General features: G+C 37.7%; 1 protein-coding gene across 3 annotated transcripts in view; it reads right to left on the bottom strand.

Moving 5' to 3' along the window:
* trappc9 (trafficking protein particle complex subunit 9) overlaps nt 1–27934 on the bottom strand; it is a 170710-nt gene that overhangs the window by 116912 nt on the left and 25864 nt on the right. For all 3 annotated transcript variants that reach the window (XM_088405406.1, XM_088405408.1, XM_088405407.1), the window contains 7 exons: nt 24384–24510; nt 22488–22633; nt 18523–18608; nt 11962–12088; nt 11593–11725; nt 8196–8359; nt 2069–2221 (listed from right to left, as the gene is read on the bottom strand). In XM_088405406.1, the coding sequence (XP_088261532.1) occupies nt 2069–2221; nt 8196–8359; nt 11593–11725; nt 11962–12088; nt 18523–18608; nt 22488–22633; nt 24384–24510 (936 nt within the window). The remainder of the gene's footprint in view (nt 1–2068; nt 2222–8195; nt 8360–11592; nt 11726–11961; nt 12089–18522; nt 18609–22487; nt 22634–24383; nt 24511–27934) is intronic.

Here is a 27934-nt window from a genome sequence, read left to right as displayed (position 1 = left end):
TACTTCTCTCTTTAACCTCACTAGCACTAAAAATGCACAATGAATACAATATTGAAAGCACTAACACAAAAAAGTCTTTAGTCAGCCATCTTTGTGACCCCGTGCGCCGACGAATAGCAGACCAGTATATTAGTAATATGTTTGCTGATGTTTATCATATAGTCAGGATCTAAAATCTATTGGAAGATGATCGATTCGAATCTTTAGACTAGATAAGTTTTCGCTATCATCTTAAAAAAAAAAAAACATCCAGGCTTTCAAGCTTTAGGAGACATAACGCAATCTAGCGCGCACAAAATAAGGGGAGTTTTACAACCCTTCCCAGGCAGTCGATCAAACACTGACCATTTTTGGACATACAAGATGTCCACCGTCCCAAAGTCACGATCACTGCACTGCAAATTTTCAACTATTGCATAGTTGAGGGCTAGTTTGTTGAAAAGTCCACCAGAACATTAATCTAGTGTTAATGCAATTTCATCGTCATGTCAGTTCAACAGCATCAAATATGTCTACTGAAAATTACATCACCATAACAACAGCATTCAGAGTCTCTTACTCAGGCAGCGCCACGCCTTATCTCCTTTATTCAGGGCGCCGATTATTGCTTAGCTAATTAAAACCAGTGGAATGGTATCGTTGAAATGACCTCATGAAGGGAGATAAACACCCAGTGCTGTATGTGTTTACTCTGTCATCTGCATCTGCAAAACACACACATGCGCACCAAACCGAAATCGGTGCAGTGCAGGCGTCAAATCCATATGGGTTCCTTATTAATATTTATCAGAGCAAAAGGTTCAACAGTCACAAGGAGGAGGTAGAGTGGTCCGGAGCAAGGAGAAGAAAGAGTTTGAAGCTTGAACTTGAAAAAATAGAAATGGCGGAAAGAAAAGAAACACAATGAGGAAGCTCACAGGTAGAGGATAAGGTCAAACTTTTTCTTCCTCTCTCTCTCGCTCTCTCTCTCTCCAAATGTGGAATACAAATGAGATGAGTGGAAGTCAGAATATGGGGAGCGAAATAAAGGTATGGAGACCTTAAAGACCTGGCTCCTGTTACGCTGAATGTGAAATAAGGCAGCCTGATCCTTATTAGCGGCGAACGGAAATGCAACCTCCGCTCTTGTCTTGTCTTGTCTCTCTGTCTTCAGTCAATTAGGTCTGTTCTTAGTTATAAAGTTCATTCTGGGCCCAAATAGGGCAAAAGCAGCTACGAACAGTTTCGCAATTAACGATGATAACATGAGCCATGCATGTCAACCTATGCATACAAAACAGACTTGCATTTAGAAACTAATTAAAGAATTAAGAGCTGTCAAAAGTAATAGATTAATCAATAAGTAATCCATTATCATATTAATTGACACAATTTAATAAGAGTAATCGTTTGGTGCTAATGTTAAGTTTAGGTTTATTTGTTTGAAAACCTCTCATTTCAGCCTCTTAACAGTAATTATTCATTAATTGAAATATCAATTAATTAATAGATTCAAATATATATATATATATATATATATATATATATATTTTTTTTTTTTTTTAAATAAAATGAGACCTTTGCAAACATCAGCATTTAGTTTGAAAACACTGACCAAACAAGTATAACCAAATTAGGTTTATGAGTACACCAATAATAAACACCAATAATAAAGACTACGGGCTCTAGTTTGGTAGACAAATGTAGCTTGGTGCAGCTAAACGGAGGCGGTGCGCCAAAGCATTCAGCCCCCATGGTGCAATCAGAGTGGTCTCTCCCTAATCATTTAAATGTGCTGCACTTGACTCGCACGGACTGTCCAGATGGTGGAAAAAAAAAAAGAATCAGAATAAATCAAACCACACAATTTATACAGAACTGCAAGTAGACCTTCTTGAACAGCCAATGTTTAATTGGCCTTGGAGGAAACCAAAGTCCTCCCCCTACCATGTCTCCCCCTCGCCTATCGACAGACTTGCACCTGATCATGTAAATAGGGCTCTATGACTTTCAAGAAATTCTATGGTACTGGAAGTACAATACAGATGGCTAAATTGGAGTTTCAAGAGTTCTCCAAATGTGGGCTTACCGTCATTAAGGTCCTGCAACAGGTTCTCCTGGCCAGAGAAGTCCAGTTTGACGTTAATGTTGACCATCAGAGTCACAGCCTGGCCGGGCTTTAGAGGCATGTGAGACGCAGCCTCTTCCAGGTCCCAACTCAGAAAATCCCCAAACACTTTCTCTGCACACACACACACACACACACACACACACACACACACACGCAAGAAGAAAAAAAAAAGTTCAAACCATATCAAACACATTTTTCCCCTGTGTAAATACATATGAAGTATTTTGATTAGATTTGGGAGTGTTTAACTCATTCACTGCCATTGACGGCTAAAGACGTCATCTATTTTTACATAACGTGCTCATTTTATTGATAAAGGAGGGAGAAGAAAATATATATCAGCAATGTAGCAGAACGCGACATGACAGGAGAAGGCTGCAGTTTCCACTTGCTGCTTGCTTGCTTTCCAGAAAAAAAATTGGACTAAACAGAAGAAAGGCATTGTGACAGCAAGCCGGTAGTATAATTTGTGTTTTTTTTCTCGCCTTGAGGGATAACAAAGCCTGCTGATTGGCTGGCTGGCTGCTCTCTGGCCGGCTGCAGCTCGACGCCAGGCTCTAATTTACGCTGGCGACGAATGACTCAGCTGCATCCACTTGAGCCCCGAGCATCAAATGAATGATGCATCACCTGAATAAAGCATGTGTTCATTCCGCGCAGGTGAGCCAATCCTGCTCCTCGGGATGGGAGCAACAGGCAGGCAGGTGCATTTAAAAACCCGCTCTGCATGCACATCACTAGAGCTTTTAATGGCGATGCATTTTGTATGAATAACATCTAGTTTTACATATTCATAAACGTCATAAAGGAAACAAGTGAGCATGAGGTTATTTCGACACCGCTAAAGCGCTAACAGGAAATGGCAGCAACAATGAATTTTCATCTTGGGTTTTTTTTTTTTCTTTTAATACAAGGGGCGCAAAGTGTTACAACACGTTTCCAAGAAGCATTTTTTTTGTCTCAGACTGCAGTTCAGCACAAGTTTGACGAAAGCCAAAAATAGCCAAAATTAGCATATAACAAAACTAGATTGTTAAAACTGATAAAAAATGTATGTGCAACGATTAATTGATTAAAAAGAACTAAATCAATTATTTGGAGCTAATCAGCGAGTTGAAAACCAGTCAGTGACCCAATCACAAGTTGTGGCAATATGTCTATTTTAATCACTTTTTTATTTATGCCATACACCTATATAATGGTTATAGAGTATCAGTAAAATATTTGATATAATGTTTATAAAATAAAGCATTTTTGCCGTGGTTTAACATGTGTAACGCTGCTACTCAAAACATGTATACAAGATGCAATATGCGGAACCGACCAATGACATCATTGATCGATCAGCAAATTATGGCATTACAACTAATCACTGATCTTGCATAAAATGGCAAATATCAATGGATTGAGAGCAAGCCGATGAGATCGGCGTAAAGTATATAAAATGTCTTCTTTTCGACATTACATATTATGATTTAACTTTTTGCAATACCAGATTAATTATCATTGTTATATCAGAATACGTTTACAGAGATCTGCTTTGACGTTTGAAAGCAATAATCACTATTTTCACGTATTTTCTGATTTTATGAACCAAAATCAATAATTAAGTATTCATTTTCAATTGTTCGTTAGGATTTTCTGCACTATCAATTTGAGAAAATTGACTTTTTTTTTTCAAATTAAGGGACTTTTTTTATTTATTTTTTTTTTTTAACTGTTTGTTACAGACCTAATTGAAATTTCATTCCCTAAATGTCTGTCCAAAATATGGGCAACAGTACTCAGAATTGTAGGTGAGGGGAAAAATAAATAAACAAAAAAAACTCAGCGATATGCAATGAAACGTCCCAAAGGTAAAGTTTGTTTTTGTTTTTTTCCCCTAGAGTTCCAACATTAAACCCCTGGTAGTTTCTTTTTCCCCCCAAGTGTTTGGCAAAGTAAGTGATTTACTTCGGGGACTATAGTGCCAAATCACTTACTTTAGGTATTTAATTAATTCTTTAGTTTGTAGCTAAAACCTGCTTGAGTACTTAATTCATTAATATATTCATTCTTAATCTACCATCGACAGTAGTTTTAGACCTACCTTTAGTCAAACACTTGGGGGAAAAAAAGTTTTTGTATAAATTATGTGTTGGAAGACGAACGGGGAAAAGAAACATGCTAATCGTACGTTGCTCAACAGAAGGTCAGATGGCAGTTTTTTGGTTGTTTTTGTACAGTAAAAAGACTCACATAAATGTTAACGCTTCATTAAAATGTCAAAAGCGTGTATTAAATTTGTCAGCTCAATCCTTGCCAAACTTCTTTTCTCCTCTGAGACAGAGGAGCCCGCGTCACGCCGAGGTGGCTCGTGCTGCAGGAACACAAATCTTTTTGTCCCTCCATGTCTTCCCATGGTGACTCAAGCATCTTTTATTCATTGGGCACTCGCTGAGAATTTCGAATTGTTCCAAGAGAGAGAAACCCGAGCAAAAGCGGTCCCCGGCTGTCAGGTTAGTGCCGGGGATGCGGGCGGGCGGGCGAGCGCATGGTCGCGTGAAGGCCACTGATGATGCGGCCCGTTGCCATGGTGCTGTCTTGTGACATTATGGCCTATACGACTGACCTTTCATTTGTCATCCTTGACAAATCTGCTTGCTGTATCAGAACAAAAGTGAAATAAAATGAGGCTCTTATTATGGTGGAAGGAAACCTATTTGAACGACACATATTTGAGGTTTAGCAATTTTTAGGTCAATAGAACGTCTGGGTGTCCGGGGTTTTTTCACGAGCCTGGCCGTATCGTCACCCAACCTATAACCTTTTTTTCTCTCTCTCTCTGTCTCTGTCTCTCTCTCTCTCACTCTCTCTCGCTCTCCCTCCCTCCCTCCCTTGAAAATTGACATGTTTTGACAATCAATTAAATATTTTAACCTCCAAGTGAGATATTTTTGTATGCTTTTCCTTTGTTATTACGCAGAAAAAACATTAAAAAAAGTTCTAAATTTCTCCCAGTGGTTAAGTTATTTAAGATGCTCAAGGGAAAGGAAAGTCAACAATTTTCCTTACAATAATAACATTTATACACGCCCACAAATGTGTACACAGCAGTCTTTCTGATTAATAATACATCTGTGGACTGTACTTTAAATTAACTCATGCTATCTGAAAGACATAGGCATATAGCCTTACAGAGTCCAAATATTCATTCCAAGGTATGCATTTATATATTTTTAAACTTTTTTTTCCCCAAACGTGTGGGTGTAAAAGTGTCAGAAAATGGCAGTAACAAATCACACCCGTTTTCAGCCACTTCAAGGAGCGACCATTTTGCCATTTGCTGTTGGCTGAGAGTTCCTCAGGTAGCGGCCAATCAGGGCTCAGCATGCGAAGATCACATGATCAAACTGAAAAAAGTTGAGCCCTGCAACTGTGATGTCCTTTTCATTGCAGAGCAAATAGCAAAATGGCCGCAGCCTGAGGTGGATAAAGATGGGTCGATTTTGCTAATTAACCCATTTCAACCCAAAGTGATGGCGAAGACAATTCATTTATGAGGCTCTATGAATGATTTTTCAATCATTTTTCATCAAGTACTGAAATACTATAATGTGGAGATGAAATGTGTGCAATGTCACATTTTTAGAGAACATTGTCACATGAACAGAGTTGTTTACTTTGTGGTTGCACTTTGAGAGAAAGCTCACAAACAAAAGGTTAGTAAAGTATGTAAAAATAAACATAGAACAAAGATTTTTCGTACACATGATCTTTCAGATGTCTAGTAGTGATATATGCATTTGCACTTACTCAAATTGGTTTGGTGTGTTTGCACAATGGGTAATTACATTGTTGTGACCTGTCATAAAACACACCTTTTCATCAACTATTTCACTTAAAAAAAAAAAAAAAAAAAAAGTTCTTGATTATTTCAAAGGGTTACCACTGGCATATGATTTGGATGTATTCATCTCCAAGAAAATTTGGGGCTTAAATGGGTTAATTTATATATTACAAAACAATATTAATCAAAATAAAGTTTAGACTTAGTAGGGGCTTATGGTTTCCCTTTAACTCTTTTAATGCCAGTCATTGAAAAAAAAAAGTACCGTATTTTCCGCACTATTAGGTGCACCTAAAAGCTTTAATTTTTTTTAAAAGCTGATGGAGGGCCTTATAATCGGGTGCGCCTTATATATGGATCAATATTGAGATTGGGATTCGTAGATGGGAAATGAACTGATATAGTAAGCTTCACCTGTTTCTATTGTGTGTTTACAGTTGAATAAGGTTGGTCATATTGACATTGAGTTATTATGCTATTGAGAGTTTAGAGTTATTACTTGAGTTATTATTGTTATTACTTTGAGTCTTACTATATTGTGATTTAAAAAGTTTTAAAATATGTCATTAATTGAGGGTGCGCCTTATAATCTGGTGCACCTTATATGTGGAAAAGGTTTTAAAATATGTCATTAATTGAGGGTGTGCCTTATATAGTGCGGGAAAAACGGTACCTGAAAGCATTTTGACTGACCATAGTTAGTTTTCTTTTTGTTTCCCCAGAAACCTTTACTCTACCCAATCCCATTAAAAACAAAATGTAGCTGACGTGAAATTATGTTGATGATGGTCTTCAGTGGTGTTTCCGTTTGTACGTACTTTCACGTCAATGGCACTTACAATTTTAAAATTATATGTCCACCTCAACTATAAGTCCACAATCTCACAGAGAATAATAAATGAGAAAATGAGTACTTTGTTTGTATGTTTTTTTTCACCTAAAGTTATCAGCACTTTCTCTGATTCCAATTAAAAAACACTAACTGGAAGCCAATCGTATTCAAGTAGAAAAAATGTTAATTAAAGAGGGTCAGACAAAGAAAACAAAAACAACATCTGTCATAATATCCACAAAAATGTGGTTTGACATTAAAATGGTCTCTTCCAAAGGTCTCACTTTGCTCAGTGTGGCGCATCCTTAATTGCTTGCAAGAGATCGTTTTTTTGGACCATCATGACACTGATTATTCACCATACGAGTTAGAAGTAACGGAGGAAAACAGATTAATAGAGAAACGAGCCCAACAAAGTATATTTAAGCATGGAAGACAATTTTACAGTTAAGGTCATACTAAACCAACAGTAACAAACTAAAGAATTGCAGCTAACCCACCTCATAAAATAGCAATGACAGTCATTTCTAGCAGGCAAGGACAGTCTGAGCTGCTTCAATGGCGATACGCCACATCACCTGCACAAGTTGAAGCGGGTTGTTTCTAAAAATAGCACGGTATTTTTCACACTGACTGAGAACTAAAGGAAAAAAAAAAGACTTTCAGGCCAGACTGAAAGTCAGACTGCAAAATAATGACGAGTGACCGCAATGATCTGAGGACGCCGGCACGTGTCCAAGACAGCAGCAATGGCAAAGGAAGAAAAGCCACCTAGGTGAAAAAGGCTGAGCTATAAGCAGCAATGCACACCCTAAATCAAGGAGTCTTATTTTCATATTTATCGTGAGAATTACGGTAATAAAAAGGAAACTTAATTAATTACTACTTTAAAATGTTTTCACACCTAATAATAGTCGTCATGTGTACAATAAATAAATACGTTTCCAAAATATCTGATTTTTTTTTTCTCTTGCTGCTCTATGATCAGCTCCTGATCATGCATTGTCTAATATTGACATACATTCATTCATATTAACAGAATAGATCAAAATGTCCTAATGAAGCAATAAGCAATTCATTTGACCGCTTTTTCACTCATGTGACCCGATCTGATCCGATATTGACCATGGATATTGGTTCTTCATCGATCAGATATCAGATATAGACCTGATATCGCTTTAGGACCAATACCCAATTACATAGAAATCCATGATCAATTTGTGACCCAATTCGATATCTGACCGATATAATTGATATCTGATAAATAAAGCAGAACTATATAAAAATGTAATCAGACAACAAAACAAATATCAAATACACATAAGTGATTTCTATACAGACATTCCATACAAATGTTCCTGAACAGATTGACACCACAAACATTCAAAAACAATGTCGAAATAGCAGTTTTTATTTCTACTGACCTTTGGTAGTAATGATCTTGGAGGTGAGCTCCAAGCTCTGGATGTCCTCTGAGCCAATGTTCTCCAAGGTGATGGTCATTTGCTGGCCCTCGCCATTGAAAAGCTGTACAGACACCATGCTGTAAAGCTCCTCTTTGGACATGGGCTGAGGTGTGTGGGCTGACCTGAGTGCAGATAAAGAGAAACTTTACCACCGTACAGCAGCTTGCTGTCAAGGAGCTATGTTGAAGCGAGTTGAGGAGCTTCATTTAGTGCTTTGCCATCATCTTGTGCAATATTTGAATTCTCAACTTGTTTTGTTATAGGTAATTATAATTGATCTATTATTATATTAAATAGGTAACAAATACCACACGAGGTCCTCATGGTAGCCCAAAGTTTTAAAATCATCAAATATTACCAGGATCTTGGCAAAGAAAGAAAAATACTACAAGTTATGTTGCAGAGGTTAAAGAAAAAAAAAAAGCATCACGTGAGCCTCTTCTGATGTCAAAAGTGAAGATCTATCAGAGGGCCCCAGAGACCACCTATTACATTTGTATTCTCTTTGCCGTCTGCCTCCGCTACAGTAGTCTTGGAAGCCGAAAAAGAACAATAAGATTCTCCACATCAAAGGCGCTGTACTTAAAGGCGTGAGGGTTTTGCCGCGGTTAAGCTTCCACCGGGATCAGACGCACGTTTCCTTGCAGTAAATTCAATTAATTCCCCTCTCTCATGTTGCTCGCAGGGGAAGCGCAGGTAAACAAAATGGGAAGGCTTCTTGTAAATCCACAGTGGCAACTAGTGTCCTTGCCGGAAGGGCCGCTAATTGTGGGCTTCCATTGAACAAAGTTCTCAAAAAGAGGTGACGAAGACACAATAAACAACGTTGAGTTGGCATTACCTCTGCCAAGCATGGCTCAGCAAAGGTTTTTTTTTCTTTTATTTTGGTCTTTTTTGTTTGTTTTGTACCTAGTCTGTCAGAGAGCAAAAGAAAAAACTAACAACATTTGCAATTTTGGTGAAGGTCTAAACTAAAGTTTGGGTTTACTTTTCTACATTCCACGCGCAATTTTCATTCATATTGCAATTTGGAAAATGAATCTTATCCATCTCTTTGAATTTTATCGTTTAGTCCAAATGGCATCACATAGCACCTCAAAAAAATACTCCAACTGCCATCGAATCAACAAAAATGAAAATGGCCTGAATGTTCAACATGTAGCAGTGTTTTTAGTTATAAATTTTATTTAGCTTATACCTGCCATTGGTGGTTATACAGTGAACCCTCGTTTACCGTGGTAGATACGTTCCGGAACCGGCCACGGTAGTTGAAAATCCGCGAAATAGCTTCCCCACTTTTCCAACTACCACTAACCCTAACCCACATAAAAAAAACAAAACTTTTTTTTTGAAAAGTATTCATGCTATACACGTTATTTAAGACAAATATTACTATTATTTAAGACAAATATTACTGCAGTACACGTATTTACTTAAATCTTAAATTATTAACCCTTATACACTGTACAGTAGTGAACTGTTCCCCTTTTCCTTTGAAGTCTTGCGCAGCTTCGGTCATATTAGCAGCAGCCCGGACGTTGAATTAAAGTCTAGTCTGTACATGATTAAAGATTATTACAATGGAGAGTTTACACATGAAATACCATTTTATTATAAAAGAAATCTTGGTAAGACATTTCCAACGATCTGACCAACATTTGCTCCTACTGTGTGTCTCTCTCTCTTCGCCGCAACAGTGTGTGTATGTGTGTGTGTGTGTGCCTTTTGCAGTGGGTGCGCTTCATGACTAACACGAACATGCCTGTGGGGCTGGAGTAGATTAAAACTCCACAGGCATGCACCATATAACTCATGAAGCGCACCCCGGCGCTGTTGTTGTCACCAGGCAGAGGCAAAAGAGACACTCAACAGTAAAGAGCAGACGGTCCACCAGATTGTTGGAAATCTCTTACCTAGATATCTTTTATAATAATATGGTATTTCAAGTGTAAACTCAACATTGTTTGATCATGTACAGATCAGACTTTAATTCAACGACTGGGCCGCTACTAATATGACCGCAGCGGCATGAGACTTCAAAAAAAAGGACTTCTTCCGTCGGCAGTCGGCAATCCAGATTGCTAAAGCAGCTTCCATACGGACGATCGTTTTATTATGAGCCGTAACAACTGGTTCCGCTGAATTGCCAAAGGTGATGGCAGCTGTCATCTAATGTTCGCCTCATCCTTGATGTAGCGAACTGTGGATTTGTTGGCTCCCAAATGGTGGGCCACTGCCGCGTAACTTCTCCCTTAGAGAAGTATCACCTTCTCAGCAATTGTCGTCATTTTTTGTTGGCATTTAGGCTCAGTACAAGCCTTCGCGGGAGCAGCACACTTGGGAGCTATTGCAAAAGATTAATATGTAATGAAAAACAAAACCTTAAAGTCATGAATCTGCTTAATGGAAAAAAAAAAAATCTGTGGTGGCAAATCTGCCATAGTGGAACCACAAAGTAGTGAGGGTTCACTGTAAACGTCAACATCAATGTAAACAACGCTGGCAATGAGTAAATAATAAAACGTGAATAACAATTAAGGTAATTTACAGTAACAATAAACAGTTTGAATTTTAACACTATGCTTATATGTTGGGGAACAAATGTAGACATGATTTGTACTGTATGTAGCTAAATATAACAAACTAAATGAAACAAATCATACTTTTTTTAAAGCGTGAATTATTAATAAAATGTTTGTTTTTATATCACTAAAGGAAGCCATTGTCACATTTTTAAAATGAGTTTTCGATTGAAAAATACCTGTTATACAATAATTTACATATAACTTGTAAGGCTAATACCCAAAATTGTGGATTTCAAATTTTGTAGGACTATCTTTTTGTTTCTTTTTTTTTTTTTTTTTTTTTTTTTTACTTTTCCTCAAGTCTTTAAACATTTGGATTTCCTTTAAGAATTTACAATTTCTTCCAGCTGTATTCTTGTCCTAGATTTGTTGTGTAGTAGGTGTACACTGTGGAAAATTGGTATGCCAATTCTGTCAAGATGCATTATTAAAAAGCTGCTCAACAAAAATGGGAAAGCATAGACCTTCAAACTAAAACGTGAAAAACTAAAAATTGGTGTAGCGTACGCTATTCATTGATTTATCTGTAATACACAAAAACTACTAATTTCCATGAAACCTTGTGGATGCACATTGCTCCTCAGACCTCCACCAAGGCCAGACGATAAACAAAAGGAAAACAAAAAAAATCAATAAAAATGAGCTGATTTCTTCCCCGGCCAAATCCCCACCCCTCAAAAGTTCAACAAAATGAATTAAGTAGTAAATAACATGACCTCTATAGCAGAGATAATGGGCAGACAGAGAAGGAATAACAATGTTGCTCTAACCGTGGTAGTGATGTACAGAGCTGGAGACGGGGAAGTGATGGGATGACCTCAACTAGGCATCCGTCAGTCTTTACCTCGGGCAGACCCTCCAATAGGCAATCGCTGGTAACACCAAACACTGAGGTGTGGTAGCCTTGGATCAAATGGAACAAAGTTAGAGAAATTCTGCACTATCTGATCAATTTTGACTATATCATCCTGAGATCCGGCCTAAATATTTGTACAAAGTTAACTGCATGCAACCAAAGCATATGAGATGTCATTGGAAAGGCCAGGATGCAGTAGGGCTTAGCTTCAATGAGTCAAAAAATAGACCAAAAACAAATGTCCACTGTAAAGCACTCAAATTGAAAAATAGACCGGACTTACCATTGACGGTGATGTTGCCAGAGGTTCGTGGCACACCCACCAGAGTAACGGGGTAAAGGCCAGACTCTGCCGGTAGTGACAGGGCAGCAGGGAGGGACTCAAACTCGACTCCGGAAGTCAGCAGACCCTAAATGCAAAGTCAAATAGGGGATGGATGACCATAAAGTGTTTTACCTCATTGAGACATGTGGGTTTTTTTGTTTTTTTTTTTTTTTTGGGGGGGGGGGGGGGGGGGTATAAGCCGAAAACAAGATTCCCCCGACCACCCATTTAGAAACAAAATAATGAATCAATTCATGTGTTGCCAAATGGCAAGTATATGTTCAGAACCCCCCATCCAAAAATGTTTTTTTTTAAACTTAAATTGAGTGCACTCTAAAAACATGATTTCTAATCTAAAAATAAAGGAAAATTAGGTGAAATTTAGAAAAATACATTATTATAAAAGTACATAATTTTACGCCAAACAGCAGTTTTGTTTTGTTTTTAATTAATTGAGGGGCCACTCAAAGTGTGGACGTGGCCCATGAGCCACCATTTTTCTGGTTAAGGTTATGACCACAGTTTTTTTTTTTTTTTTTTTTTTTTAAAATAAACATTTGCTTCCGTTTTGGTTAGCAACAATGTAAAAATTTACACAATTTCCCACTGAATAAAGAAAGAATCAATTAGGACTTTCAGTCATATATCTCTAAGGTATAATCCTCTGAGTGTCGTACTAAACATATGAAAAACAATGAAGCAACCATCCAGAAATATTTCATCATCTTTGGAGGATTTGCAACAGTTTCTCTGAGGTTTTGTTTTGTTTTTTAAATTGCATGGCATTGCATGACCTGGATCAATTGGTCTCGTATTCTGCAAGACACCCACCTGTGGTTTAGCCAGTCATAAAAATTTCAACAAGTGTATGAACTATTCTCTCAGCTAATGCGCCATGGGAAATAATCCAATTTCTCTTAATTAGCTAGAAAATCATGATTTATTAACAACAAACAATGCAGCTTTATTTTCACATCTGGCTGTTCTCTGAAAAGGAGCAAGAATGGCAAAAACAATTAAATTGTAGAGGTCAAATTAAGAAAATCTGTGAGGGACAGTGTTCACCCCTGAAACAGTGAAGTTGGATAGCATGATAAATTTGTAGGAGGTGAGTTCATCTAAGAGGTTCAATACAAGGTGCCAGCACTGTGCGCTCATTCAGAGTGCCATTTAAGTTTATAAGTGCACCGGTGGCTGTGAACTCATTAGCATATCGGCGGGAAACGAGAGCAGCCCCCCCATCCCACCCCACCACTCTTTCGGGACGGCACCTACTAAAATTTATACACATGCTTTGACACCCTCCATGGGTAAATTAAACATTTATGAATGCACCACACACATGCATAGCAAACTGATTCAAAGAAAGTTATCTCATTTTTCATTGAGAACGAAAAGATCAAAACAACAACACACAGATTAATTGTATTTCAATCAACTACTACATCAGACAGATTTACATAAGTCTGTTAAGTGTCAAATATTACTGGGGAAAGCTTTTATTTGTTTAAATTAAAGTGTTGTATAATGAACTATACTGGTGCTCCAGAATGAAAACCAACAAATTCAATATTCAATTTCCGTTTTTGTGCTCGGGTCATAACAATAACAAACAGCAATAACTTTATTGCTTTGGCACCATGTGGGAGCCTCTTGCAAGGAGACACTTTTAAGTGAGTTGAGGAGCTTCGTTGAGACCAAAGGTTGGCATTTTACATCTATTGGCAATTATAGACACTCTTAAAAGTTCTACTAACTATTGGTGGATATTTGCTGTTTGTTGCAGGGCACTATTGACTGTATTACAATATATAGCGCGGATATCTGTGATTTTTCTGCCATTTTTAAATGCATGCAGTATTCTTAGATTATTGATACTCTGCCAGTAATTACTTTTTTAAATATTTTAAATTTTAATTTATTTTAATTTTAAATATATAATAAATTTATGTATTTATTTAATGAAAACCTGGCGACCCAACAAAAAATTCTAGCTATGTCCCTGCCCTTGTTGAAGAGTAGATGACTATTATTGTATTTCCGATGAGTGTGTTTTAATGCAACCCTTTTTCCAAACTGCCTGGTTATAGCAAAATCATGCCTTCACCAAAGACTGGGCACGCGTGCATGTTCAGAAATAAGAGCAGCACCAACATATTTTCAACATAAAACCAATACACTCTGATGTTAGAATAATGCATCAACACAACAGTAACACACCTTACGGAAAGCCAACCATAAGTTATTGTGTTCCCTCATCTTCCTCTTCATCCTCTGCAATAAAGCCTCTCACGATTCACAATGCTATCCAGTGGCTGCAAATAATTTGTTGAGACGCCAGGAATGACAGCTGGTATCGAGTTTTATTTAATTTTTTTATTTTTTTATTTTATTTATGGCTATTTTCACAGAATCCGGGGGAGATTCCCGCTGGTGGCTAGTAAAAATGTAAAAAAACAACCAAAAAAAAAACGTAGATACACACCACTGGATTTTAAGCCGTGGGGTTCAAAGCATGAGAAAAAAAGTAGTGTATTATAGTCTGAAGTTTACAATACTACTAACATTAGGCTCAGCATCCAAGCGGCACACTTAAGACCACTCTGACAAAACACATTTACATTCCCAGCACACGCTGCACGAGACAGAACACAGTGACGCAACGACTGCATCAATCCCTAACAGCAGACACTACCTCACACAGGAGAAGATGAAGAAGCTTTTGAGGAGCGTTAGTGTACAATGTCCTTGCTTTAATCATAGGTAAGATGCGAAACATAGCCAATCACCCAACTGGAAATTCTTCAGTGGTATTCTGAATAAGTTAATTATCAGAGACTTCTACTGTTGCTGCTTTTGTTAAAGGATAGTCCATGGATAAATAACCACAACTAATAATAATAATGAAGATGATGATGTGACTATCACAATTTAACCAAGCCAGTGTAATAAATCAAGATTCCAACCTGAGCTGAATTCACACAGCAGTTGCAGCGTTTTGCTGCAAGTGGTACAATTAGCATACTGTATGCGTCATAGCAGCTAAATACCCAATACATATTGGATATGTGCCACAGCTAGTCCCGCAGAGAAGCGCAGATTGGATGCAATCCATCAATATGAGCTTGACTCATTGATGGAAACCCAGGCGTCAAACACTATTAAATACTTTTCATTTCCTCAAAGTGATGTTATGTGATATTCTCACGTTTAGTGGCATCAAAGAGATTGATGACAGATGCTAATGTTAACTCGTTCACTGTCAGTGACAGCTATATTAATCAAAAATCCATTTTAACAAGGCTTCCGGTGAACGAGTAAAAAATGTGTTTTCATTTCATTGTGTTGTACTTTGCATGTATTTAAAGCAGTGGTTCCAAAACCTTTTTTGCAGCACCCACCATTTGGAAATTATTTTCGGTCCCCCACAAAACATTCAGTTTTTCAACAAATACGCACACATTTAGCATGCAGATATAATTCCTTAAATAAATAACAAAAAAATGTACTGAGCTAGTTTCAGTAGAAAAAGTTAGTATTTTGTCAAGAATTAATCTGACAATTATTGTACATGTACAAGTAATACCCTTAAAAACACATTTTTTTTCACTTGCTACTGACTGTAAATGATCATGTGATCAAGGCTTAGCTATGACTCAGATTGTAAATGTCATAAAACCAAACAGAGAAAACAGGTGAGCCGTGATTGGTCATTACCCTGATGTGATATCATTTTCAGTTGAGCACAAGTGGCAAAAAATGTTTCTAAAGGGTATTAAATATTAAAAATTATTTTGTTATTAAATTATTTATAGACATACTATTTCTCGATGGCTAAATTAGGCTTAATATGTATCAATATAATACTGTAAAATGTCCTTAAAAAGTTAGCCTAATCATAGATTTCTCAGTTTTCCTGAGAAAACAAAATATTTATGAAGCACATTGATGCATTTTTTAATTATATTGTGACATTAAGTTCAAAATAGCTTGGGCATTTATGCCACTAGGCAAACAAAATCAGAATTGGCCCTGCTTGCATTGGTAGGGAGACTCTCTACTGTGTGACACTACAAGACCACCCGAAGTTACCCACTGTCGTGCATCTGCGAGGGGTTTATGTCCCCATCTGTTATCAGTTCACATCGAGATGTTGGGAGTGAGGTGACCGCTAATAGGAGGCTTGTCACTGTTTGACCCCATCTGTCTAGGATACTGCACTCCAAATATGACTCACCATGTTATAGACATATATTTTGGTTTGGCTCGTTTTTTTGTTTGTCTGTTTGTTTGTTTGTTTGTTTGTTTTGAGGGAGGGCATTATCAGCAACACAGATCGTGACAAAGTAAATGGAATAACCAATTTAGATCCACTTAGGAGCTGCAGCACAATTGTATGAAAACCTGTTGCAAATTCATGCAGACGTCCCCCCCCAGCCGGACATGCGTGCGTTTGATAAGTGCATTACGACATGAGCAGGGATTGCACAGCTGAGTGGGGGAAGACAAATGTATATATTGAGCCTGCTATCATTGAAATTAAGTAGGAGTTTCAGCAACGAAAAAAAAAAATCAAAATGGCCAGTAGACTAGACAGCCTTGGTAGAAAAAAAATAAGGATTAACTAATCAATCAACTTTTAATTGCCAATTAAACCCAACAAGAATAAAAATAAATAAATAAAAAGAAAGACTGCCTTAGGGAGGATGTACTTCATCACCGGTGCAGTTTTTTTTTTTTTTCTGCTTTAGGTTGCAGCCCAATTTAGAATAAAGCAACAGCATCTGTTGAGTGCAACAAAGGAATTCATGGATTATTATATTTAGTTTAGAAAAAAAATTAAATGAATAGTGGTGTCAAAAAGTTACACTGTTAATTTTGGAGACTAATGTAAATGTTATCAAGCATTTAAAAACGTTATTCAGTTAACTCAGTTTTATATACAATTTATGGCATCTGAACTGTGCAACCAACCTGAGAATACTCAGTATCTGTTTCAAGCCTCATTGAAAGTAGTTGTTGAAAAATGTGATTAATCGCAAAAACTTGCTTGACAGCACTAAAAGGAAAAACTACTGTCAAATATTAATTGTTTTAAAACAATAAGAAAATGGTAAAGTAGCACCTTTTACTATGTGATCATTTATTCGTATTAAGACTAGCTAAGGACTATTTTAATCATCAGACATTTTGTCAATTTGATAAATCACATTGCTCTAATATCTATTCTTTTACTGAAAAGTAAGAAATTATTTCAAATTAAAATTGCAAAAAGTGAAAAATAAGTAAATTGAGCTACTTGTTTGGTTCTAAGATGACGAATGTTGATATTTTTTTTAAAGTGAACAGAAATATTTGCAAATGTTTGATTTGATTCAACATGAATAATTTTATTTGTGTAGAAACCATTATTTACCTGTTAAAAGGCTAAATTTCAAGGATTTGGACTAGTATAAACTAAATCTCAAGACGATCAATCAATTATTATTTTTCAGACATTTTTCCAGACATATACCAAATATATGATACTAAGTACCGATACCACTTGCACTTGTTACACCCCCCCCCCCCACCCCCCTAATATATATATTTCATAAAGCGTAACCAATCTATTCCAATGCAGCATTTGCCTCCAAATTTCAAGTACCGTATTTTTCGGACTATAAATCACAATTTTTTTCTTGTGATTTGAGCCCTGCGACGAAACTCGAAAAGTTTTAAAAATATATCATTAAAAATATTTACAAATAAATTTGCATTAAAATAAAAAAACATTGTGTATAAATGTTTATAGATACTAGTCTGCTGCCAATGTTGGTATCAATTACTTGAAATGTGGCCAGGTATCTGCCCAATACCAACACTTATTATTGGTACTCTGTCATCCCTGATTGTTACCAATTTATTTGACAGTCGGTTACTCATTGCATCTCTAATTCTTGTGCTCGATGCAGACTGAAATCTACTAAGAATACTGTCTGAACTTTTGTACACCTCTCAGTCTAGATTGTATAATACCCCACAAAAGTGCATGAAAGCACATTCTGAATATCTATCAGGGTTAGAGTTGATCTGTTTTGGTGTTTTTCGAAAAGGGAAATGCTTTCCACTTAGAGAGCCGTCATTTCCAGGGTGCCATTAAAGCCTAAAAGGAAGCAAAACTGCTATTGCTCAAGTTGAACTTAATCCTACACAAAAAAAAGACAATGAAGAGTCTTTTGTACCCCAAGATAGGAGTTATCTACTCTGACAGGATGGCTTGTGCGAAGCCATAAAAGTAATGCAGCACACGCCGTGTGATGCTCCCCCGATGGCCTCTTACTGTCAAGTTTGTGCTCATTTTGGGCCGATACAGTATTAAATTGTCCAAAAAAGCTTTTAAGGGTTCTTAATTGGCCTATCCACGATAAACACGTATGACTTGATGGGGTTGGGTGGTGGAGAATTGAATGCTTCTGTAGATTGCTTTCTGCATTATGGCATTTTTTTTTGTATGAGACAAGAGGAAAAACAACTGACCACATTTTCCACTCGAAGCTCGTAAGGCATGGGGTTGTAGACCATGAGCTGCACCTCACAAACATCTCCTTGAACCCACTGGAAGTCTAAAAAAAAAGGGAAAAAAAGATATTCCATATCAATTGTGACACCAGATATCATTCTCTAATCTTCTATCGTAGGTATGATGTCTGGAACCATATCGATGATGGCACTTAATGTCATAGAGGGGGAACAAACAAACATAATGTGATTGAGCCAAATATGACTTTCATTTCATTTCTAATATTGCATGGCGGCAGTGGAGTATCCATCAATTCAGAGTTGATGGATAGCTTAGACAGAAACGTTAACATTGGCGGTCAATTGCTTCCAACGGACAGATGTCTGAGTCTCTTAGACCCCTGGAGAGGTTCTAAAGAAGGCAAAAGGTTTAAGGCAGTGGTTCTTAACCTGGGTTCGCTCGAACCCTAGGGGTTTGGTGAGTCGGTCATAGGGGTTCGGTGAAGCCTCCGCCGCAGAGGTCCACCCCTCAGTCTAGTCTGCAGTTAGTGGGCACAGTCATTGAAAGCGGCCTGCTCTGAGATTTCCTACCGGTCCGCTTTGAAGTCGCTGGTTTATGCAGCAGAGTGAGACCTCCCTATCAGACCGCTTAGAGAGGGCTGTATATATGTCTGAGTGAGACTCCCTACCGGTCTGCTTTGAGAGGGCTGGATAAGCAGCAGAATGAGACCTCCTTCTCAGTCGGGACCACACACCGGAATTAGCCCGTTATCTCCCGAGCGCCGATCTAGGCAAATAAGCTCCTGTGGCCGGCGATCTGACTCACGACGTGGCGGCGGGGAACTGGTACGTGATGACACGTTGTAAAACGGCTGTAAAGGAGTGGACGCGCTGCCGGCGTATCACTTCATTTCGTGCACCAGTAAAAAAAAAAAATCATATTTTATTTTTTACTAAAGAAGGGTTTGGATGTACACTAGATGTACAGTGAACACACATAAAGTGAATGTCTGAAAGAATGTAACCGGGAGGTCGCTTCCATAGTCAACCAATTAAGTTGAGGGAGAAACAGCAAATGCCATGGGAAATGTTTGTATTAAATCTCATGAAGAAAGAATGCATGATCTCCCTATGGGTTTAACATCATCTATGTTTGTTTGTTTTCCTTCTTTTTCTGTATATAGGATATATAGGTTCTTGTGTGAATTTAGAAAGACACTTAAAACTTTTTCCATTTATACTGTTAAGATGTAAAATTTCACACCAACTATTCCCAGTAAGCAAAAATTGTCATTGAAAATTTTGTTCAACATTCCATGGTTAGGAACTACTGAATGAGTTATGAATAAAAATACTATACTTTAAATTGTTTAGTATTGCTTACAAATGCCACAATTAGAAACAGTAATACCCAGTCTCAATGACGCTCCTCCACTTACTTCAATACAGTTCCTGGGCGCAAAGCTGCCCCCAAAGGGCACCAAGGGAATATTTTATATTAGACCAGTCTTTGTCAAAGACAGACTTTTTAATGTAACAAAAATCTGTACTTTATATGTAATAATATGGATGTTTATACAAATGGTCAGTCTAAAATTAGAATTTACTTGGGATCCATCACATTTTCAGCCACAGAAAATTTTCAGCTCAGTGGCACGGTGAATAGCACGTCCGCCTTACAGCATGTTTTCTCCGAGCCTACGTGGCACTCCGGCTTCCTTCCACACTCCAAAAACATGATGGCAGGTGTAATGGACAAATTAAATTGTGATTGGGTGTGTGGATGGTTGTTCGTCTCTGTGTGCCCTGCAATTGGCTGGAAACCAGTCCAGGGTGTCCCGTGCATACTGCCCAAAGCCAGCTGGGATAGGCACCAGCAAGCCTGCGGCCCTTGAAAATGAAAAAATGGATGGAAAATGTTCACCTGAAAATGGCAAGAAAAATGTTTTTTCTGAAGAAAGACAATTAAAAGTTGAACCAAGTTCAAACAACATGTCCGAAGAAGCACGTTGTGATGGTGCATCCCAAATATTTACCATTAAATCGTTTTTATATGTACTTGGTTTTCACCGTCATAATGCTCCTCTAAAGGAAGCCTTAACTGTGACGGGGAATGCTAGTTTGAAGGTGTGGGGGAAAAAAAAAAAACAAGCAAGGAAGGAAGTTGAGCAATAACATAACTACGCAACTATCAATGTGAACAACTGGACTGATCATCAAGATTACAACGGGTATGGAACGTGGCAGAGATATTATGCAGGACAACACATGTGGTGATGCTTTTTACAAAAAGGGATGTTGTTACGTGTCTAAAACCCTGCATGCTGTTTGACAACAGATCAGATGAAATGCCCTATCACAAACAGCAGAGTGAACGCAAAGCCTTTGTTTTGCGCTTTCACACCAAACCAATGCAGACGATGGATCTTGAAGATTAAGGAAACACACACATCATCTATAGTACACGGCACATCCACCAGCTGTTTGCCAGCCGCGTCGCTCCGAATGCTAATGACTAGAGTAAAACCCGCTGGTGGGACATGAACGCTCACTCTGAGGTTGTTAAAGTTTAGATATAAGTCACTGAGGGAGCCTAATGAAGTTCTCCAGAGTGGATTTCTCGTCTTGATCACAAGAAGCCCAAGACCCTCATCTGTTCTTAAAAGTATTTCGAATCTCCAGCGGGGTTAAGACACTCCAAAACTGACAATCAAGGGATGATCTGGGCATGTATTTGCAGAGATGAATGCATGCTCACAACCACCCCAACATCCCGGAATTCCATTTGTACTTTTCCATCGTGCTAAGAGACACTTTAGAAATGTGAGGAGGACGCAATCAAAACCTCATCAGCTGGCGGAGAACTCCCGGGGGGAACCGGGGAATCAGCTCAGGATTGGTCCCTGAGGTCTCGGAGCACTTCAATCTTCTGTTGGAGTAAACGGAACTACAAAGGAGGAACGTGCTGTTTCGAGAATGGGTCCATTTGTCTATTTTAGTTACTGAAATCTCAAACAAAGTTCAAATGCAAATTTGATTGAGGGCTACAATTACTCCTGGGGACATGTGAATGCTTAGTATGCCAACAGTAGATTTTTCTTTTTAAATTCAGAATAAATTGATTGGAGCATGAAAACAATTACAAAATTGTGTTATATTGATTCCTTTGCAAATCTCTTTGCACCTCTTTTGTTGAATTTTATACAGATACGAGAAATAAACAAAGAGTTGTCTTTGTAGGTTTAACAATGAAAAAAAATGACTCAATTTGACACATTCTGTTTTGTTTTGTTTTGTTTTGTTTTTTTGATTAAAAAAACAAGTCCTTATTTGTATTTTACAATGCTTAGGTCACATTTAACCAAGTTAGTTATACTAATGACTATATTTAAACGGCTATAGAGCTCTTACTGATATTAAGGCCACATTCGAAAGAAAATAACACATTTAACAAGTAAAACTAGCCCCATCCCAGGAAATTGGAACATAGGCTATGTTAATTAAACTTGCATTGTCATTGATTTTACTATGACTATTATTTCTGTGCAAATAAATCACTGTCAGTCAGTCAACATTGCCGCATTTTCTCTGCAACAGTAATACACAAGCAGCAAAAGATGAAAAGGACACAGTGACTGCAGGTAGTGTCTATTTGCAGAGGGAGATAACAGCCGTGGGCTAATATCATCTAAGCATAATTAAGGCAGGATTATAAAAGTCGCCAAATGCTCATCTTGTTTGATAAGGCCGTACCAGATAAGCCTCAAGTGGAGCGAGTGCGCCCAGTGAACCGGAGTTCCGTCGTTGACGCTGACAACCGGAATATTTAATCAATTTGGAGCTCTCTGTTGCCCAACACGTAAAGCTTTGTGCAGTCAAGCGCACCTCCTTGCCTGATCAACAGCCTTCTCATCACATCAAGGACATCTGATGATGCAGTTTAGCCCTGGAATGAATCGTGTGTGCAGTGGAGAGGTTTTTACCGATCTTCTTGCAGCGCTCCTCTCCTCTGTTGTGCATGACGATGGGCGAGTAAATGAAGGGGCTGGCCGTGGACATGTTGGGACCCAGCAGGCCTTTTATCTTGTGAGGACGCAGACTCACTGGGAGATTCAGAAGCTTCACCGACCTATTTGACAAGTAATTGAAAAGGTGTTCCAGAAAGTGTTTATTGACTCAACTTTAGATGGTTTGAAACGTGTATGCAATGGGGATTTGCAGTTTTATCGTTTCTTATTTCATCGATTGAAAATACATGTCAAACGTATGTCATCAAACCAGTAACGTTGTGTGCTTGGCAATTTTCCAGCATGAAAAAGCCATGAACACAAGGTAAGGGTTTGAAGTGAGGCCACAAAAGTTGAAACAAATCCATGTCATGTTCAAGGCTTTTTTTTCTTGCAACAACAACTCTTAATGCCCTGCATGAAAGTAAAACATAGCAGAAAAGTGTTGAGGAGGCCAACATCAAAATAAATCTGAATGCCTTGGTTTGCTTTTATTTTGAAGTTATTCTAGGCAGTGTGTGGCAGACTAACCGCTTGACAAATCTCTCTCTCTCTCTACTGCTGTTGCTCCCGATTCAACGTTGTTCTGAAATTATGTTAAATCGCCATAACAAACGAGTTCATTAGAATCACATTGCCAGTGTTCACTAGTGGCTCAGGCTTTGTTTTAGTTGAGCCTAGCATGAATTAGCCACTAGCAAGCAGCGATCTAGTGTTCCACAAAGGCTGGTGTGATAAAACATAAGTGACTGCACACTCTGAGGGTGACAGCCTGACACACTTGCGTTCTTACTGACATTTTAACAAATCATGCCGACCCAAATGTGCTGTGTCAGCTGACAAAGTTGTTCTCATGGACCAAAATCTATGGGGTGAGATTTGCTTAAAATCTACTATTTCTAGAGAGGAATTTAGTGTGCCGCTAAGCACAGTTTAAATGTAAGTTAAAAAAAAATGTTAAGAATATATATATATATATATATATATATATATATATATATATATATATATATATATATATATATATATATATATATATATATATACAGTATATACATATACACACACACACATTCAATTCAAATTTTCTGTAGCATCTACAAAAAACAGAGTTAGTCACAGTCACAGTCCAAGAGGCTAATTTCAGATACTGCTAGTTGCTTAAAAACAACCAACTCAACCAATATTAACATATCCTATTTGAGAAGGTGTCAATTACTCAGCAGGGCCTTGTTCTAATCAAGCTGAACCTTTTTAGACTTTACACAAAAATGTATATATGCTCACTGACTCTAGAGTGTAAGTACAAGAGTACAATTTGCTGTCTTCATTAAAATAAGTTTGATTCAAGAATGGATCAATAAATCCCATTTAAATTGGAAGTAGTATTTAACTCATTCACTGTCAGCCAAGTAAAAATTGAATACAAATTCACTTCAAGCTACGACAATGATTGGCAGTGAAATAACTAAAAAACATTCATGGCTCAAATACATGGTGTAAAAACATAGTGAAACATCGAAAAGAGTGACGTGTGCATTCAAAAGATTATATAAGGTCAAAATAGATCCACCTGTTAAGGTTTTAGTACAATTTCAGTTCATCATGATGTTGCACACAATAGCCTCATAATTTTTGTGTGTAGTGTATATTCTGCCTTTGCAATGATAATAAAGCCCAAATTGAATGCCATGGAAGAGAACTTAATTGATGCTCATATTATTGTTATTGTGGTTGCGTTGGAGTGGTGCTTTACTGGATTATAGCGAGACATGAGTCAGCGCCTGTGTTGAAGCGCAATAGATTGCACAGTAATTTGTAATGAAGTGTATTTCAGTGGTGTAATTCATTCACTGACAACTGCTGACTTACCGGACAATAGGGAGCTTTGTAAAAGGCACCGGTGGGAGCTTAAGGCCATCCGGTAGGGTTATGACCTCCATTCCACCCGGGCACTTGGAGGTATAATTTTCCAGGCTCTGGGTCACTTCTTTTTTCTCTATAAAATGTAGAAACATCATATACAGTTATTTTGTCTTTTTTTTTTTTCTTACTGCACAGGTTTGGTCTTCGCACGCTATAAATAAGGCAAAACATTAATGGCCTGTGAGGTGAGTCACCCTGAGCAATACTGCGCCGTCTTCAAATAAAAATGTTAAGCCTTATTGTACCATGAATAGCTTTAAAAAGGGGAACATTACTGCTCACCCGGCCGTAAAAATTGCTTTGGCTCGGCAAGGCTCGCGAGCGGCCGCCGTGCGTAGAAGGACACTTGCTTGCGAAGAATTTAAAACGGTGTTATGACAGCTGATGAAAACCCCGTTGTGATTCCAAAAACCAAAGCAGCGGAATACATCTCTAATGACATCATGTTTTTGAGTGAAGGAGTGAAATAATTACTCCACATTTCCACTGTATTGACCAGAATGAGTTCACTCGGATTTAAATCCGCTCCAATCAGGTCATTCCTCGAGACTGCTACTCTACATTTCACCATTAAGACCTTCAAAGCTTACTCTGCCCTTTCCTAAATTCCTTAGGAGAGTTATTCACTTCGGGATGACCTATAATTAGCCTGTTGACCCTGAGTAAGATCTTAAAGCATAATGTCCACAGAAGAAATGTACAGTATCTCTCAATAGTAGAGAACAAAATGGAATGAAATTTGCTTTCTCGTGAAAAGTGACTTTTTAAATGCTTCGACACGAATAGCTGGGTCTCCAGAGTCCCTGCCCACCCATCAAGTGTGAAATTACAAATAAACAGAGGAAATCTTTGGTGAGCTGCTTATTTCCAAAATGTGTCTGTGAGTAAACACTTCTAAATTCTTGCCAGGTTATGAATAAAAAAACGGGGCTATTATTTTAGATAACACTTCCCCTTCACCGAGTTTCTCCATCAATGACTTGGCATCGAGGCTGGTTGAAGATTCACTGTTAACAACAGACAGCCAGGCAGTTGTCGTCTGATAAAAAGCAAATACCAATATTTACAAAATTTTACATCTGCATCACAAGTAGTTCTCAAATGGGGGTTGGTCAAGGCAACTCAGGTGGTACAAGAATTTTTACTTGGGTTTCTTCAGGTATCAGCAAATCTAAGGTACTTCATGATGCTGTGAAAGGAACTGTGTATTCTTTTCAAATTAAGAGCAAATAAACTGGAACATGAAGTATCATTGCTAAATTGTGTTGCAGTGACTCCTTTGCAAAACAATGCAAGCCTCGATTTTGTTAGTTGTTATACGGCTGCATATTGCCAGCAGTGACACAATTTTCTGGCAGACAAGCCAGGAATGAAACATGACGTTATACAGATCCATCTTTTGGAGGTAATGAATAAATGCTAGAAATGTAGTTCCAAAGTTAAAAAGTTAAAAAAAAAAAAAAAAAAAGTCACTCAGCTGGTTTTAGCAGAGGACTTTGTTTCAGACAAAATTGCTTTGCCCTAGTTCAGGGGTCTTCGGCTGAAAAAAATATTTGACAGGGGTCCATTGTTGAAAAAAAGGTTGAGAACCACTGTGCTTCAGTAATGTATTCTAAATTAGGTTTTCCAAGTTTTCCTGAGCCTTAGACTGAGGTCTACAAAAAAATTTGAAATAAATTTTGTTGTACAGTGATCCCCCCTACTTCGCGGTTAATGGGGGCTGTCAACCCCCCGCGAAGTCTGAAACCCGCAAAGTAGGGTATCAGTTCCTAGATTTCTATGTACGCCCCAATACAGCCGCAGTAACCATTAACAATCCTTTTTTTTGGTATGTTTTGCCTATTTTATTGCCTTTCTCCTATTATTTAAAATTACATTATCCTTATTAACTTATTGTATATTCATTAAATAACTAATATTACTTAGTTTGTTGAGAATTTGTTCTCAGGACTGTTTATCTGCACCAAGACTCTGGTGAAAGAGTACGCAAGTCATCACGTTGAACACATTTATTTTGGCTCATGTAAGGTGTATCATGTAGTATCTGTTGAATAATAAATCAACAACAATGTTAAAGTCAGTAAACTAACATATAAACACTTAATCTATAAATTTACTGTATTTTTAGCCGACATTAGCGGGTTAGCAACAACTAACAACTACTAACTATAAAGTGCAACCTCTTCACAAACGAACACATAAACAGAATAAACACTCATCGCTTACTAAACATAGGCAGTAGCATGCGTTATCAACATAAATGATAATAAACTATAAATATAAGCTTACGTTGTCATTCACTACGTCACCGTAACGAGTCGAATGACGCACAGAGAATGTAGAACAGGAAACGGAAATGCAACGCGACCCGACAAATTAAAAGCATTCATTTCAAAATAGGATTAAAAAAACATCACGAACTCTAACGCTTGAAGAATTCTTAACATAGTTATTAACTAATATTATTTTGTTATTTGATTAATACAGTACTGTAAAATTTCCTTTTTTTTCAATTTTTGTACATTCTTGCACATTTTGTAAATGATTTTTATTTAATAATAAAAAAGAAAAATTTAAGTGATTAGTCCCAGATTCACATTTACTTCTGATATTTCTGCTTGCGTCCAGAAGTTCTCAATCACGCTTGTAGCAACAGGTGTGCATTAATAGTACTCTCAAGTGGTTTAGACCGTATTTACCAGACAAAACTTTTTGTGTTCGCCGAGGCTGCTATGAGTTTTACTTTGCTGCTGTATGGAGTTCAACAGGGATACATTTTGGGGCCCTTTTGCTTTCATGGTGTTTGCTGCCTCTAGGCTTTTTCTCTTGTTAATCTCTCTCTTTGGAATTACCTCCTCCTAAACCTTAAGCAAACCCCAAAGCGAAACCCTTAAGTCCATTTTTTTTCAACTAGTCTTAAAACACTTTCTTTTTTTTTTTTGACTCAGCATGTGACTTTTTATTGTCCTTGTTTTATGACTAGTTTTTATTCCAACACTTTGGATGCAGCATTGGTTGTTTTAAATCGCTCGATGAATAAAGTTGAATTGCTTTCTGACTGAATTTGGACTTTCATATCACATTAATCTTGTCTGGCTCCATTTTTTTTTTTCTTAACGGCCTATGAATGCTTTCTATCTAGTCAGTCTTGTTATAATGCACCGCAGGCGATTCGATCACAAATGGACAAGTACGTTGGCTCGCACCTGGAATTAGAATGCAGCTCCAAGCACTCCTGAAGTGACAACCACTGACTGGATCTCAATCTCCCGTTCTATATGCAAAATAAGTGTCCCCTCTCATTAGCAAGGATTACATAGCAACACGAAGGAGGGACTTCAATGAAGATTCAACATTTATTTCCATGAAAATCGCATAGAAGCGAGCTGCAAGAACTTGGTTTGCCGAGTGAAAATATGTTTTATGCTTATTTTGCATTCCACGTGCATCATAGAAGAGATTAATTGCTTGCATTGAATACTAGCTGTGAGTTTACA

This window comes from Hippichthys cyanospilos, chromosome 21, assembly GCF_059441005.1.
Source record: "Hippichthys cyanospilos isolate Australia breed blue-spotted pipefish chromosome 21, RoL_Hcya_1.0, whole genome shotgun sequence".
NCBI lineage: Eukaryota > Metazoa > Chordata > Actinopteri > Syngnathiformes > Syngnathidae > Hippichthys > Hippichthys cyanospilos.
Note: the sequence above shows the minus strand (reverse complement) of the source record. Positions and strands in the feature narration are given on the sequence as shown.